We start from the raw sequence: 15,908 nt of genomic DNA on the forward strand, positions 1-15,908 counted from the left end.
AAACACAGTTGGAGGACAATGTCTATCTGGCTCCCTTTAAATAACTATCCCAACATTATGCTTTAGAAGCATTAAAATTTTATTCAAAGAAGAATCGGATTCATCATATGTTAACTGTATTTATTAAATCAAGTTTGTAAAATATCAATTTAGCTGAATGAGATCTAAACCAATGGTTTGCATGCTTCTTCTTTTTTTATCTAAAAATTAACAAGACATCAATTTCTCCATCCTTAGAATTTCATTGGAATTATAGCAAAGCAATTTGTAGCGCATTACCACACTTTTAGTTCAGAATCCTAGCTACTAATGCGTAGTCCAGGTTGAGGAGAAAATATTTATATAATAAGAAGGTAACTTCAAATGAGGTTCACTAATGCAACTGTTAGGATTGAGTGAGTTTGCCCAAAACCTTCAAGTACCTTGTGCAAGTGTTAGAACAAACAAATGGAGAATGGAAAAAAAAAATGAAAAAAAAAAAAGTGAAAAAGAAAAAGAACAAACAAGAACCAAGAGCAAATGAACCAAGAACCAGATAGAGCTAAATCCGGTATTGAGACTTGAAAATTACATCACATGAATTTAACTATTCATTGAAATTAATAATTGCTGAGAGAATGCAATCTCTCTCTCGTAACCCACTCAAGAATTCTGAATTTGTTGTTACATTGTAAACTTCACTTCCATGATCAACACGCAATGGTGCTGCTCAACATTTCATTTCTCCAGAATTGTTCCTCCGTATCAAGAGAGGAAGAAAATTCTTGAAAGAATGCACTCCCTTAAAACCCCTTTTGTCAATTGTCACCTAAAAGATTACACAGTTCCAACTCCCTCTTAACAAAAAGCCTCTCTTTCCCTCTCTCTCGCGTTACATTCAAGCTGTAATTGTGATACTGATCGATAAATGGTTCAATTTCTAATTGACAAGCCAGAATACATGATTCAAGGAGAGCAATTCCATTGTACAAGATAATAAGTTCAGGATCTATTTGGTTCAATTCGAATACGTTTCCAAGATTTCTGAAAGTAAACTACGAAAAACAGTTATAAGAAATCTTATTTTTCTTCTTCTTTTAACTCATTTTTCAGAATAATATACTTTTGCAAACTGTAAATCAAACCAATCTTAGAACTGTTTCCGATTATTCAATTCTCCAAGCTACCATTACACGAAAACTCCAAAACCCAAAAACCTCCACAGAACTAAAGAAATTCAACGTATAGTTATCCCAAATTAGACCTTTTTCTCAGCCCATTTTTCAGAGAACAGTTCTTACAAACCTGTCAACTAAACAACTTTTGGAACTATTTTTCTATTTTCTGATCTTTGATATCAAAAACCCATTTTCAGAAAACTCAACCAAGAAAGTCCTAACAAATCTGCCTCCAATATTTTTTTTTTTTTTTTTTTTTTTTTTTTTTTTCAATTTTTAGAATAAAATTTGGAAAACTGTAAATCAAACCAATCTTTGAACTGTTTCAGTATTTCAATTCTTCAAACTGGCCATAAGACCGGGTTCAATTCTCTGAAAATAGATTTCAAGAAAACTCCAAAACCCAAAAAACTAAACAACTACAACATATAGTTATCAGAAATTAGACCTTTTCCCAGCTCATGTTTTTATAAAATCAGTCAATTAAACAACTTTTGGAACTATTTTTCTATTTTTTGATCTTTGATATCAAAAACCCATTTTCAGAAAACAAAACCAAGAAAGTCCTAACAACAACATTGCACAATCAATGCATAAAGATGACCAAAATTTAACACTTACGAGTCAGATTGCCTTCATACCCTCCAGCAACATAGAGAAACTCATCAATAATCGCACCGGCGGCAGAAATTGGGTTACGGTGCTCGCACTGCATCGGGGGAAAATCATACCACGAGTTGTCATGTAAACTGTAATCGCTAAGGGCGACACGCGGTGTCGTAGCGGCGGTGATTCTGGTACCCAAGTACCGGTCATCCATGATGTTGAACAACTGGGTCGTCGTCGACGGGCTCCGAGGACCACAACGGCCCTTAATTCGGTCAGACTAAAGTGAAATGCAAACCATTCCCAAGCAGTCGTTTGATTTGGGTTTGGGTGCTTGTCATAGTCGTCGTCGTCGTCTCTGGTGTCGATTGCTTGGAAGATGTTTGGGGCTTTGAAAATGGAGATTTCTTGGAAAAGGTCGGTTTCGGATACAGAGAAGATTGAGTTAGAGAAAGTGATTGGGAAAGGATTATAGGGGTTGGAGTTGGGTGTTCTACTGAGGTACCACATTATGGGCTAGAGAGAAAGAAAGATGATTTAAGTGACTCTAATTTAATCTAATCCTTCCTGTTATACTCGTATTTGGGAGTTCAGAAGAGAATGGGAAGAAGCTGTGTAATGGATTTTCTTGTTTGGAAGTGAGAGTGTATTAGCAAAAATATACCGTATAGTATGCTTAGAGTGTATGTCACATCCCTCAACCATAAAGTATCATTTTATGCCAATAAGTTACACATGAATACCTACACATTTAACATAGATTTTATCCAAATTACCAATTTATACATTATTTCAGCAAAATATCAACTTGTGAAATGATGAAAAAAGACAACTCATATAGGATAAAGAGCAAAAAAACTCCACAAGATTTGGTATCACCAATTTATTTATTTATTTTTTTTTTCAATAAAGATTGAACGCTCATTTGTTACTAAGTAATGAGTAGGTATTAAGTCATAGGAAATGTAAAACAGTCAACTCAAAGAGAGATAATACAGATAATATAATATTATGGGATGTATATAGAGAGAATTTTTTTTTTTGAAAGGTGAGAGAAAAATCTTAAAAGTTGGTTGAATATAGTTAACGTACATTATGCGCATAACACCCTTTTACTATAAGATTACTAACTTGCACAAATCCTTAGGCATTTTTGGTAGAGTAAAAGGGAAACAAGCATTACAACATTAGTTTACGTCAATTCTTCGCAAAAAGTAATTTTAGGGGTGTACTTGCTCAATTTTTAAATAATAAAGATGTTAATAGCACATTTTTAAAATAAGAGGTGAAAGTGCTATGCAAAGTATACTTTGATAGTACTTTTGCACTTTATTCACACTTTTAATCAATATTTGTTGTGCGAAAAGACAACTATACCCTTAATTTAAAGGACATATTTTTTGTATCAAACTAATTTGAATATTAACACATATTGGAAGATCATCCATCTTAAGAAATTGATTGAAAAATAGAAATTTATTTGAATCGATTTCTCTTCTATAATTTCTTGGAAAACAAGCATCACAACAAACAGTTTTAATTATGCAATTATTTTTAATAAGCAAATAAAATGTTTGACAAAAGTACCCTCATATGGTAAATTTTGCATCGTGACTATCTATATTTTTATAATTTTAAAGTCACATTAAAACAATTTTATTTAATTTTCGTCACTAAAATCTAATTCTCTCTTTCATATATAGCCAACAAACAATTTTATCGTAAATATATGTACCAGTTAATTCTATCTCTCAATACAATCTTATGGCTCTCAATGAATGTATCTATATTGTATTATTTTACTAATATTTCAATATCTTAACGGCCAATAAGACTAATGCGATGGTTAAATGCTATCAAGCCAACTGGAATGAAAAAAGAAGCAAAGAGATGGGTTAGATTTGATTGTTACCAACTTACTATTTCAAAAGGGGGAGAAAATATCATACTTGAGAAATCAAAAAACCAAATCAGAGGATGATGAAACTGATTTTTTTTGGTTGGAAAATAATGCTGCAAAAATTGAAATATTCAAACCCTAATGTGAATGCGGAGTTGCGCCAAAGTCCACCCTTAACCTCACTATTATTCTAGAAGCAAAAACTCACATTAAGAAAATATAAACCAAATCACAACAGAACTTCTTATGCTCAATTAAAATTACTCTCTTAATGTGTACATAGAAAATGCTTCACCCTCTTAGCCCCAAAAAGGGGGAAATCAAACGATAACATGACCAAACTACTACTGTTGGAGTAATGATACTAATCCATCTCTAATGTCACTCTCCTTGGAAAATCAAAATGCAACACAGCCAAGGAGATGTGGGACTCAATTGAAGATGCTTAATTGAGAGAAGCAATGTGATTAAAGAACACAGGATACAGTTGTTCCAAGAGCAGGTTGAAGGCAGTAGAATGAAGGACAAAAAGGTTGTGGACATCACTGTTTGGGGCTCATCTTCTAAGAAGGACTCTTGTCAGCTGTCAACCAGACTTTTGTGGTCTTAAAAGGATCAACACAACTCCTTTAAGATCAGGAATAGTTCACTGACTCACAGCTAAGGCTTCTTAGCCCAGGACCAAGAGGAGACTAAAGAAAGAAGATGAAGGAAACTTCATTTCCAATATAATGGAGGCATGTTATGTGTCTGCTTATGTTCATTTCACTCAGAAGTACAAAGGAAATGAATTCTTCATCAAAAGTAGATTGGTGAGGACACTTGGGAGGCTGAAATCAGAGGAAATGAAAACTCTATTACATGCTCCAAAAAACCAGTGCACTAAGAAATATCTCATACATGCTCCAAGAAACTGGCTGCCAACATTTCTTGTCTCAATCATTGAAAAGTTTGTTCACAGAAAAGCAATTCACAGGGAGCTTCGATCTCATTGATACTTATTCACTCTTCAATCAATCAACCGGCAAAATCTTGAAATTGCCATGTTTAGTTGAGGAATAAAGAGTTGATAGACCTCGGGTGAAAACCAGTGAGTCACATTGCGACATTAATAGTCTACTTCAAAGCAACCACATCTCAGAAACAATTCAATCCAAACTTTTACTTCAGAGGATAAGAGCAGTTTGGTGTGCAAAAGACCGGTTCATTTGAAGTTCAAAGGTTTTGGATGTCACTCTCTGTATTCTACAGGTTCCTTGACTGATAGCTTTAAGACCAAAAATATACACATGCATATATATAAAAACGCAAACAACATATATATATATATATGTATGTGTGTGTGTGTGTGTGTGTGTGTGTGTATACATATACAGACACAAATAAATGTAATTGGACTTTTTTATTGAAAATTTTGAATTGACCTTGAGCTACAATTACATGGAGTAGAATGTTACAAGTGAATACATGTTTAAATGAAGTAAAAACTGTACATACAAGGCACATGGCCAATCAACAACATAAGCAGTATATATAAAACTTCTCTAGGAAAGAGCTAGTGGAAAAACTCTCTTGTGGTAGCTATTTTCGTTTGAAATCTATTCAATGATCTCTCCCTCTTCTATATCAATCACCTCCTCCTCGTCCTCGTACAAATCATCATCTTTCTTAAGAAACAAACCAAACTCCTCAAGTGGTTTAGTTGATCCAAAAACCCTTAAATTTTCGAAGTATTTGCCAATGTACAGATTGTCCTCAAAGTGGACAGTGTTCTCCATCTGGAAATGAGGAGGGGAAAGAAGAGTTAATTTAATTTTAAGAAAGAAAAAAAATTGAAAAAAATTTTAAGAAAAGAACAAACCTTCTGCAGAGAAATTCTGGCAGCTTCTCTATTCCTCTCCAGCAGGATTTTCCATGCTTGTGCAATATTTTGTGAAGCAGCTTTATCAGCTATGATTTGGGCTTCAATTGTGCCCGGTTTCGGATTCGGTTTCGGTTTGGTTTTAATCCGATCAGCCTGAAGGAATGGAATACACATTTAATACGTAATATATTTTGAAAGCTGAAATTTGAAGGAATGGAATACTTGTAAGAAAAACTGATGTTCATACCTGATTTAGCAATAGCTCCTTTGCTGCTTTCAAGATAGTTTCAGCAAATCGCTTCTTGAGCGCGGCAGCACGCATGGATTGAATCCCGGACACCATTGTGTTGTTCATTGATTGGAATCAAAGACAAAAGGTTTGGGCAGAGGAATGGTTGTGACAGAGGGAAGTGAAGAGAGAAAGAAAAAGGGAAATTGAAGGATTTCAGGTATTCACCAACAAAGCTTTGGGCAGAGGAACGGGGACGAACCAAGTGACAGAGACTATGGAAGAGAAATCACCAGGTTTGAGTACCTTAGAACAGGACAGAACAAGAAATCAATCTTGGAAGAACCAAGCCCCGTTACTGGAGAAAGGAAAAATCACCATTGTCCAGTGTAATGGAACAGGCCGATGTGTGGTGTATGAGAGGGAAGGCTTGGCTTCTATGTATGGTGTATGAGATGAATGCGCAGAGGAATTGAAACTTTGGGCGATAATCCAAAAAGGAAAGTTTAGGTTTAAGAGAGAGCGCTTCCTAAATGCGATGCGAGGGATCTCACCGCCTTCTCTTTCTTGATTTCCAAGCAAGTAATGGTAATCCCAGTTCTTTGGGGATAGGCGGCGCTATGCTATATATTTAATTCTTGCTTCACATTCAATAAAGATTACTTGGGAAGGAGGTGTTGGTTCTGATGGCAGTTTTACACATACCTCCCCTACAATTGTCCGGATTTTCTTGTTTGGATGTAAGACTTGTAATGAAGACGACGATCTTAAACCATAAATATTTACGCATTTCTTTGTTTATAAAACGATAAATTACACATACCTCCTCTAGAGTTCAATAATTACGTATTTCTCTACTTTTTAAACTATAAATTACACATACCTCCCCTAGGGATGGAGTTTATTGCAGTTGTTTTAGCAACAAAATATACCGTATAGTAGTATGGGTAAATTTAGAAATAAATAAAAATATATTTTAAATCATAAAAGGACATTTTTATTTTTTTTCTTCTTTTTTACCAAATATATATCAAATTCAAGATTAATCAATTGTAAAAGGAGATACCAAATATCAGCCGTTTAGTTATATATTTCACCATATTTGGTGGTTCCCGTGGGAAAGAATTTTAAAGGTTCTTGTCCCACATTATATATATTTTTAGAAATTTTGTCCAAGGTAAATTGCGAGTTCAGGCGAAAAATGTACATATTCATGAATATACAACACCACCCAATAACTTAAAGAAACTATTCTTTCATATATTCATCTTATGGCTCTCAATGAATGTATCTATATTGTATTATTTTACTAATATTTCAATATGGGCCAATATGACTGTAATGCAATGGTTAAATGCTGTCAAGCCAACTGGAATGAAAAAAAGAAGCACAGAGACGGGTTAGATTTGATTGTTACCAACTTACTATTACAAAAGGGGGAGAAAATATCGTACTTCAGAAATCAAAAAACCAAATCAGAAGATGATGAAACTGATTTTTTTTTTGTTGGAAACTAATGCTGCAAAAATTGAAATATTCAAACTTATTGCACCAGGCTTTCTCTTTGCGAAGTTTGAAGAAATGTCAGTCTTACCTTTATATGCCGAGTTGCGCCAAAGCCCACCCTTAACCTTACTATTATTACTATTATTCTAGAAGCAAAAACTCACATTCAGAAAATATAAACCAAATCACAACACAACTTCTTATAATCAGAATTACTACTTCTCTTTTGTATGTACATAGAAAATTGCTTCACCCTCTTAGCCCCCAAAAAGAGGGGGAAAAAAATTGAAAGTCGAAACAGAGGAGACATTTTCCCTTGCTCTGAATCGGCTAGCATAGAATCTACATTTTGCTACAACTACTGTTTTGTAATCCCATCTGTATGTGTAACCATCAAAATAGTTCAATCATTCAACTTTACACTTCGAAAAACTAAACTTTGGATCAAAGAATTATGCATGCAAAAAAACTACTCAACTTGATGCAAATCAAAGCCGCGTTTCAACTAGGCAAATCTTGTGCCATCAGCCTGGATGGAGAAGGCATAGGTCTCGCCATCATGCACCACTTCATGCCCACCGCCAGGGCAAAAATTTGGAGATGGAAATATTGGCCACGCTACTGGTCCACCCACTCTCCAAACACAATCAGTCTCTCCCATCAGAACACACACCTCGTTCCCAAGTTTCACCATTTTTGCCCCATGATGCCTGAATCGCAATCTGTCAACTTCTTCATTGTTTGGCAAGTCACTGACAATCGTCCACGTACCATTCTCCAAAGCTTCATTACTCTTTTCAACCCGCAGCCACAGTTTTAAGCCTAGTCGATCTGACCAGGTCAGTATTACCAGATTCATAAACGTCGATGTCACTGCAAACCCATCAGCCTCCTCTGGCACAAATGAGTCTATAGACAGCCATGTATTTGAGAGAGGATCGTAGATTTCAGCTGAGTGCTTAGGAGTTGCGCCACCAAAAACGTAAAATTTGCCCTTGTGAGCAATACCTGTTGCAAATGCCCTTGCTTTTTGCATGGATGGCAATGCTTGCCATTCCCCTGTACTGAGGTTAAAACCGCTCTGCCGAGTTGAGATAAGCAGAAGGTTCAGCATCTGTTGGTCATAACATTATGTCAAAAGCAATTTCAATAGACTGAATTTCAATGACCACAAAAAGTGATCTAATTCTCAAGAGTAAATAACATGCTGCTTCGACATATTATATTGAAGAAACATTTAGCTACCAATATACAAAGCGGTATCAGGGTAGGAGCACTTCGCCAGGGTGGTAGAATGTTCTTTGATTTTTTTCTAAATTGAAACATAATCCGTAAAACCAACAAGGTTACTTCTGCAGCCTCTTCAACTTTTAGAAATCGCATAAAACAACAAACTATTTTGTTAAACAAGGTTGGAGGACAATGTCAATCTGGCTCCCCTTAAATGACTATCCCAACATTATGCTTTAGAAGCATTAATTGTATTAAATCAAGTTTCTAAAATATCAATTTAGTTGAATGAGATCTAAACCAATGATTTGCATGCTCTCTTTTTTATCTAAAAATTAACAAGATATCAATTTCTCAATCTTTAGAGTTTCATTAAAATTATAGCAAAGCAATTCGTAGCACAAGCAATTTGTAGCACATTTCCAACACTTTTAGTTCAGAATCCTAGCTAGTAATGTATAGTCCAGGTTGAAGAGAAGATATGCATATAATAAGAACGTAACTTCAAATGAGGTTCACTAATGCAACTGTTAGGATTGAGTGAGTTTGCCCAAAAACTTCCAGGACCTTGTGCAAGCGTTAGATCAAACAAATGGAGAATGAAAAAAAAAATGAACAAACATCAACCAAGAGCAAATGAACCAAGAACAAGATAGACTTAAATCCGTTATGGAGACTTGAAAATTACATCATTCATGAATTTAACAAATCATTGAAATTAAAAATTCACTAAGAGAATGCAATCGTTATCTCATAGCCCACTCAAGTATTCTCAATCAGTTGTTACAACTTACATCATAACCTTCACTTCCATGATCAACACGCAATGATGCTGCTCAACATTTCATTTCACCAGAATTGTTCCTCCGCGTCAAGAGAGGAAGAAAATTCTTGGAAGAATGCACACCCTTAAAACCCCTTTTGTCACCTAAAAGATTACACAGTTCCAACTCTCTCTTAACAAAAAGCATCTTTACTATCTACATGGATAAACATACATCACAGTTCAAGTGCATGGATGATCTCTCTCTCTCTCTCTCTCTCTCTAATTGAGGAGCAGAAGGACCTCTCTCTCTAATTATGGTTACAAGCGATTCTAATCCTGCTACCATCTCTGCCTTTTATTTCAATATAAAATGACTGACATCATCTCATTACATTCAAACTCTAATTGTGATACTGATTGGTAAATGGTGCAATCCCTAATCGACAAGCCAGAATACATAATTATAGGAGAGCAATTCCATTATACAAGACAACAAGTTGAGGACCTATTTGGTTCAATTCGAATACGTTTCCAAGATTTCTGAAAGTAAACTACGAAAAACAGTTATAAGAAATCATATTTTTCTTCTTCTTTTAACTCAATTTTCAGAATGTACTAATTTTGCCAAGTCCAAATCAAAGCAATCTTTGACTGTTTCCGATTATTCAATTCTCCAAGCTGGCCATAAGATGAAAACTCCAAAACCCAAAAACCTTCATAGAACTAAAGAACTACAACATATAGTTATCCCAAATTAGACCTTTTCTCATCTCATCTTTCAGAGAACAGTTCTTAAAACGTCAACTAAACAACTTTTTGAACTATTTTTCTATTTTCAGATCTTTGATATTAAAAACCCATTTTCAGAAAACTAAACCAAGAAAGTCCTAACAAATCTGTCTCCAGTTTTTTTTTTTTGTCTTTCTTTTAACTCGATTTTCAGAATAAAACTATGAAAACTGTAAATCAATCCAATCTTTGAACTCTTTCCAGCTTTTCAATTCTTCAAACTGGCCATAAGACAGGTTTAGTTCTCTGAAAATAATTTTCAAGAAAACTCCAAAACCCCAAACACAGAAATTAGAAATTTTCTTAGCTCATTAATTTTTAAAAAATATGTCAACTAAACAACTTTGAACTATTTTCTATTTCCATATCTTTGATAATAAAAACCCATTTACAGAAAACTAAACCAAGAAAGTCCTAACAATAACATTGCACAATCAATGCATAAAGATGAACACGAATTCAACACTTACGAGTTGAATTGCCTTCATACCCTCCGGCAAGATAGAGAAATTTATCAACAATCGCAGCGGCGGCAGCAATTGGGTTACGGTGCTCGCACTGCATCTTGGGAAAATCATGCCACGAGTTGTCCTCAGGCATGTAAACGCAAAGGGCGGCACGCGGCGGCGACTCTGGCACACAAGTACCGGTCCTCCATGTTGCCGAACAACTGGGTCGTCGTCGACGACGGGGACCGAGGGACAGCAACGGCCTCTAATTGGGTCAGAGGTTCGTGAAATGCAAACCATTCCCAAGCAGTTGTTTGACATGGGTTTGGGTGTTCGTCAGAGTCGTCGTCGTCGTCTCTGGTTTGGATTGTTTGGGAGGTGTTTGGGACATTGATAATGCAGATTTCTTGGAAAAGGTCGGCTTCGCATACAGAGAAGATGGAGTTAGAGAAAGTGATTTGGGGAGGATGATCGGGATCGGGATTGGGGTTGGGTTTGGGGTTGGAGTTGGGTGTTCTACTGAGGTAACACATTATGGGCTTATGGGAGGTTTTGAAGAAACTCAAGAAAGAAAAGTAAGAGAGAGAAAGATGATTAATGTGAGGAAATTAATCTACTTCTTCCTTATTATATACTAGTATTTGGGAGTTCAGAAGAGAATGGGAAGAAGGTGGAAATGGATTTTCTTGTTTGGATAAGAAGAAAAAGTAGTGTCTGAGTGAAAAGTAGTACTAATAAAGAGTATCCGAAGTTTCTTTGCTTTAAAATTCTAGGGTAAATTACACATTCCTCCTCCTATAGATATAATTTATTACACCTACTTTTTTTTTCTAATTTTAAATTTTTACCATTATCTCCACTTCTAATCACATTTGTCTAACAAAAATGACCCATGTGGTCAGTTTTAGTAACGGTCAACGTTGATATCTCAAGTTTCTTTGCTTTTAATTTCTAGGATAAATTATACATTCCTCCCCTAGAGATATAATTTATTGCACTTACGTTTTTTTTTTTTTTCTAAATCTCCACTTCTAATCACATTTGTCTAACAAAAAGACGCATGTGGTCAGTTTTAGTAATGGTCAAAGTTGATCAATTGACAAGTTTTTTTCAGACATTTTGTCCAATAAAAAGGCAATTATATCCTCAATTTGAAGGACATTTGACATTCGAAACTAAAGTAATTACACAATCTTTTACTTTTTACTCCCAAATAACAGTTTAAAGGAGTAAGTAATTACTTTACTTTTTAATGGAGTGACCGAAAGTCTATCCATCAATACTTTCTTGTCTCATTCATCTTATTTTGATTCTCGTGCAAAAACACCTACATTTATACTATATGTGTAATTTATAAATAATTGCATATATTCGAATTTTCCCTGAATTTTATTGTCACAAGTTCAAAATATTTGTATTGTCAGAGTTTCACGTTTTCCAAAATATTTTGTAATAAGATTACAGAAAAAAATTACAATTCAATTTGGTCAAACCTGTCACTTTTTCACTAATGTAACTGTTACTAAAATTGAGTGAGATTGCCCAAAACCTTCAAGGACCTTGTGCAAGTGTTAGATCAAACAAATGGAGAATGAAAAAGAAAAAGAATAAATAACAGCCAAGAGCAAATGAACCAAGACTTGAAAATTACATCATTCATGAATCTAACAATACATTGAAATTAATAATTCATGAGACAATGCAATCTTTCTCTCATAACCCAATCAAGATTGAAATATGAATCTGTTGTTACATCGTAACCTTCACTTCCATGATCAATAAGCAATGGTGCTGCTCAACATTTCATATCTCCAGAATTGTTCCTCCGTGTCAAGAGAGGAAGAAAATTATTGGAAGAATGCACTCCCTTAAAACCCCTTTTGTCACCTAAAAGATTACACCGTTCCAACTCTCTCTTGACAAAAAGCCTCTTTACTATCTACATGGATAAACATGCATCACATTTCAAGTGCATGGATGACCTCTCTCTCTCTCTCTCTCTCTCTCTCTCTCTCTCTAATTGAGGAGCAGTAGGACCTCTCTCTCTAATTATGGTTACAAGCGATTCTAATCCTGCTACCATGTCTGCCTTCTATTTCAATATAAAATGACTAACATCATTTCCTTACATTCAAGCTCTTTTCAGGGAAGCTAAAGCAAACGCACACACCCACGAGATGCCCTTAGCATGGTCAAACTCTCAACCTCCCCTTTGGAGGAGAGAGATCATACCAATCGAGCTAGTGGTCCGATGGTATTACATTGAGGCTCTAATTGTGATACTAATTGGAAACTAGTACAATCTCTAATTGACAAGCCAGAATACATGATTCAAGGAGATCAATTCCATTGTACAAGATAATAAGTTAAGGACCTATTTGGTTCAATTCAAATAAGTTTCCACGATTTCTGAAAGTAAACTACGAAAAACAGTTATAAGAAATCATATTTTTCTTCTTCTTTTAACTCAATTTTCAGTGTAGTCAGGGAAAAAAAAAAAAAAAATCAATTTTCAGAATATACTTTTGCAAACTGTAAATCAAACCAATCTTTGAACTGTTTCCCATTATTCAATTCTCCAAGCAGGCCATAAGACGAAAAACTCCAAAAACCCAAAACCTTCATAGAATTAAAGAACTACAACACATAGTTATCCCAAATTAGACCTTTTCTCAGCCCAATTTTCAGAGAGCAGTTCTTAAAACCCCTGTCAACTAAACAAGTTTTTAAACTATTTTTCTATTTTAAGATCTTTGACACCCATTTTCAGAAAACTAAACCAAGAAAGTCCTAGCAAGTCTGTCTCCATTTTTTAAACTCAATTTTCAGAACAAAATTTTGAAAACTGTAAATCAAACCAATCTTGAACTCTTTCCGATTTTTCAGTTCTCCAAGCTGGCCACAAGACCAGTTCATTTCTTTGAAAATGGTTTTCAAGAAAACTCAAAAACCCCCCAAAACTAAACAACTACAACACATAGTTATCAGAAATTAGACCTTTTCTCAACTCATGTTTTTTTAAAATCTATTTCCATGCCTTTGATAATAAAAACCCATTTGCAGAAAACTAAACCAAGAAAGTCCTAACAATAACATTGCACAATCAATGCCTAAAGATGAACAAAATTTAACACTTACGAGTTAGATTGCCTTCATACCCTCCAGCTACATAGAGACAATGATCCATAATTGCACCGGCGGAAGCAAATGGGTTACGGCGCTCGCACTGCATCTTGGGAAAATCATGCCACGAGTTGTCCTCAAGTCTGTACTCGCAAAGGGTGGCACGCGGCGCCGGCGGAGCGGCAACGACTCTTGACACACAAGAACCGGCCGCCCCGCGTGATGCCCAACAACTGGGTCGTCGTCGACGGGCTCCGAGGGACCACAACGGCCCTTAATTTGGTCGGAGAAGCGTGATATGAAAACCATTCCCAAGCAGTTGTTTGATTTGGGTTTGGGTGTTTGTCAGAGTCGTCGACTCTGGTGTTTGGGACTTTGAAAATGGAGACTTCTTGGAAAAGTCCGGCGTCGGATACAGAGAGGATGGAGTTAGAGAAAGTGATTGGGAGAGGGTTGATAGGGGTTGTTGGAGTTGGTTGCTCTACTGAGGTACCACATTCATGGGCTTATGGGAGGTTCTGAAGAAAGGAAAGTAAGAGAGAGAACGATGATTGAGAGAGAGAGAGAGAGATGATTAATGTGATTGTAATTAATCTAATACTTCATATTATTTGGGAGTTCCGAAAGAAAAGAAGTGATTAAGATGAAGGTGGTAATGGATTTTCTTGTTTGGAAGTGAAAGTTGTAATGAAGACTATCTTAAATAATTACACATTCTCTTTTAACCCCTACAATAACGATAAATTACACATACCTCCCCTTACTCTTACTTTTCTTTTATATTGGATTATTAAAGGTACCTCCACTTTTGTGCATTAACGAGCAATGTTGATGTCACAAAGACAATTTTAATTTGAAGGAAATATTTGTCATACGAAACTAATTTCCACATTGAAAGAGTAAGGAATTGATGAACCCAATCCTTTTAATAAAACCGAAAAAGAAAAAAAAAAATTAATTATGGAATTATTTTTAGTAAGCAAATAAAATGTTTGACGAAACTACCCTCATAGGGTCATTAAAAATTATCTATCTTTTTATAACTTTAAGATCATTTTAAGGCAATTTTATTTAATTTTGGTCACTAAAATATAAATTGTCCCCAAATGGCCAGTAAAAATTAATTTGTATCAGTATTGGTGACTATTTATCATTTTATAATTTTAAGGTCACTTTGAAGAAATTTTATATGATTTTGGTTACTAAAATCTAATTCCAACAACAACCCATTATAAAAAGAATAATGCTTATCTTTGTCCATATAAGAAGGAACTTCTTTTTACATGTAACATGATGCAATAAAAGAAATTACCAACAGAGAAATTACGAAGCCTTTCCCGGGGAATTCCTTGGATATCTGTGCATCATCAAAGTGTAAAGGAATGTAAACAAATTGAATTGAAATCTCTCTCCATGGCATTTGTGTTTATCATAATCTTATGGCTCAATGAATGTATCTATAATCTTAAACCAATATCACAACAAAACAAAACTTCTTATTTTCAATCAGAATTACTCTTTATTATGCACCTAGAAAATGCTTCAGTGGTGCTTCACCCTCTGAGCCCCCCAAGGGGGGGGGGAGGGGGGAATTTTGGAAAGTCGAAACAGAGGAGACATTTTCCCTTGCTCTGAATCGGCTAGCATAGAATCTACATTTTGCTATAACAATTGTTAAAAACAGTTCAATCATTCAACTTTACATTTTGAAAAATTAAAAAACTTTGGATCAAAGAATTGTGAATGCATATAACCTACTCAACCTGATGCAAATCAGTGCCGCGTTTCAACTAGGCAAATCTTGTTTCGCCATTCTCATTTATCTTTAATCATGTAAACGGGAATCTCTCCCCAACCAATTGTGCCATCAACCTGGATGGAGAAGGCATGGATATGGCCCCCATGAACCACTTCATGCTCAACCCCAGGACGAAAATCACTCTCCCCCATCACAACCAACACCTCCATCCCAAGTTTCACCATTGTTGCCCCATGACGCCTAAATCGCAACCTCTCAACAGCTTCATCATTTGGAAAGAAACTGATTACCATCCACAGACCAAACCCCGAAGCTCCATTATTCTCTCCAACCCACAGCCACAGTTTTACACCTAGTTTATCTGACCAGGTCAATATCATCAAATTCATAAGCATTGTCACCGCAAACCCATCAGCCTCCGTTGGCACAAATGAGTCTCTAAACAGCCATGTATTTGAGAAAAGATCGTAGATTTCAGCTGAGTGCATAGAAGTTGCACCACCAAAAACGTAAAATTTGCTCATGTGAGC

The 15,908-nt window shown here is 35.5% G+C and overlaps 1 protein-coding gene across 1 annotated transcript; it reads right to left on the bottom strand.

Annotated features, from left to right (window-relative positions):
- Positions 1 to 7,413: 7,413 nt before the first annotated feature.
- LOC132307098 (F-box/kelch-repeat protein At1g74510-like) lies at positions 7,414 to 12,494 on the bottom strand. Its single transcript, XM_059804762.1, has 2 exons — positions 10,518 to 12,494; positions 7,414 to 8,376 (listed from the first exon to the last, which is right to left on the bottom strand). Exons 1-2 carry the CDS (start codon positions 10,815 to 10,817, stop codon positions 7,768 to 7,770), a joined length of 909 nt encoding a protein of 302 aa, XP_059660745.1. The 5' UTR covers positions 10,818 to 12,494; the 3' UTR covers positions 7,414 to 7,767.
- Between the last annotated feature and the right edge of the window lie 3,414 nt (positions 12,495 to 15,908).

Source organism: Cornus florida, unplaced genomic scaffold (assembly GCF_030987335.1).
Source record: "Cornus florida cultivar Cherokee Brave unplaced genomic scaffold, ASM3098733v1 CherokeeBrave_3.0.0_Hap2_Chr05, whole genome shotgun sequence".
Lineage (NCBI taxonomy): Eukaryota > Viridiplantae > Streptophyta > Magnoliopsida > Cornales > Cornaceae > Cornus > Cornus florida.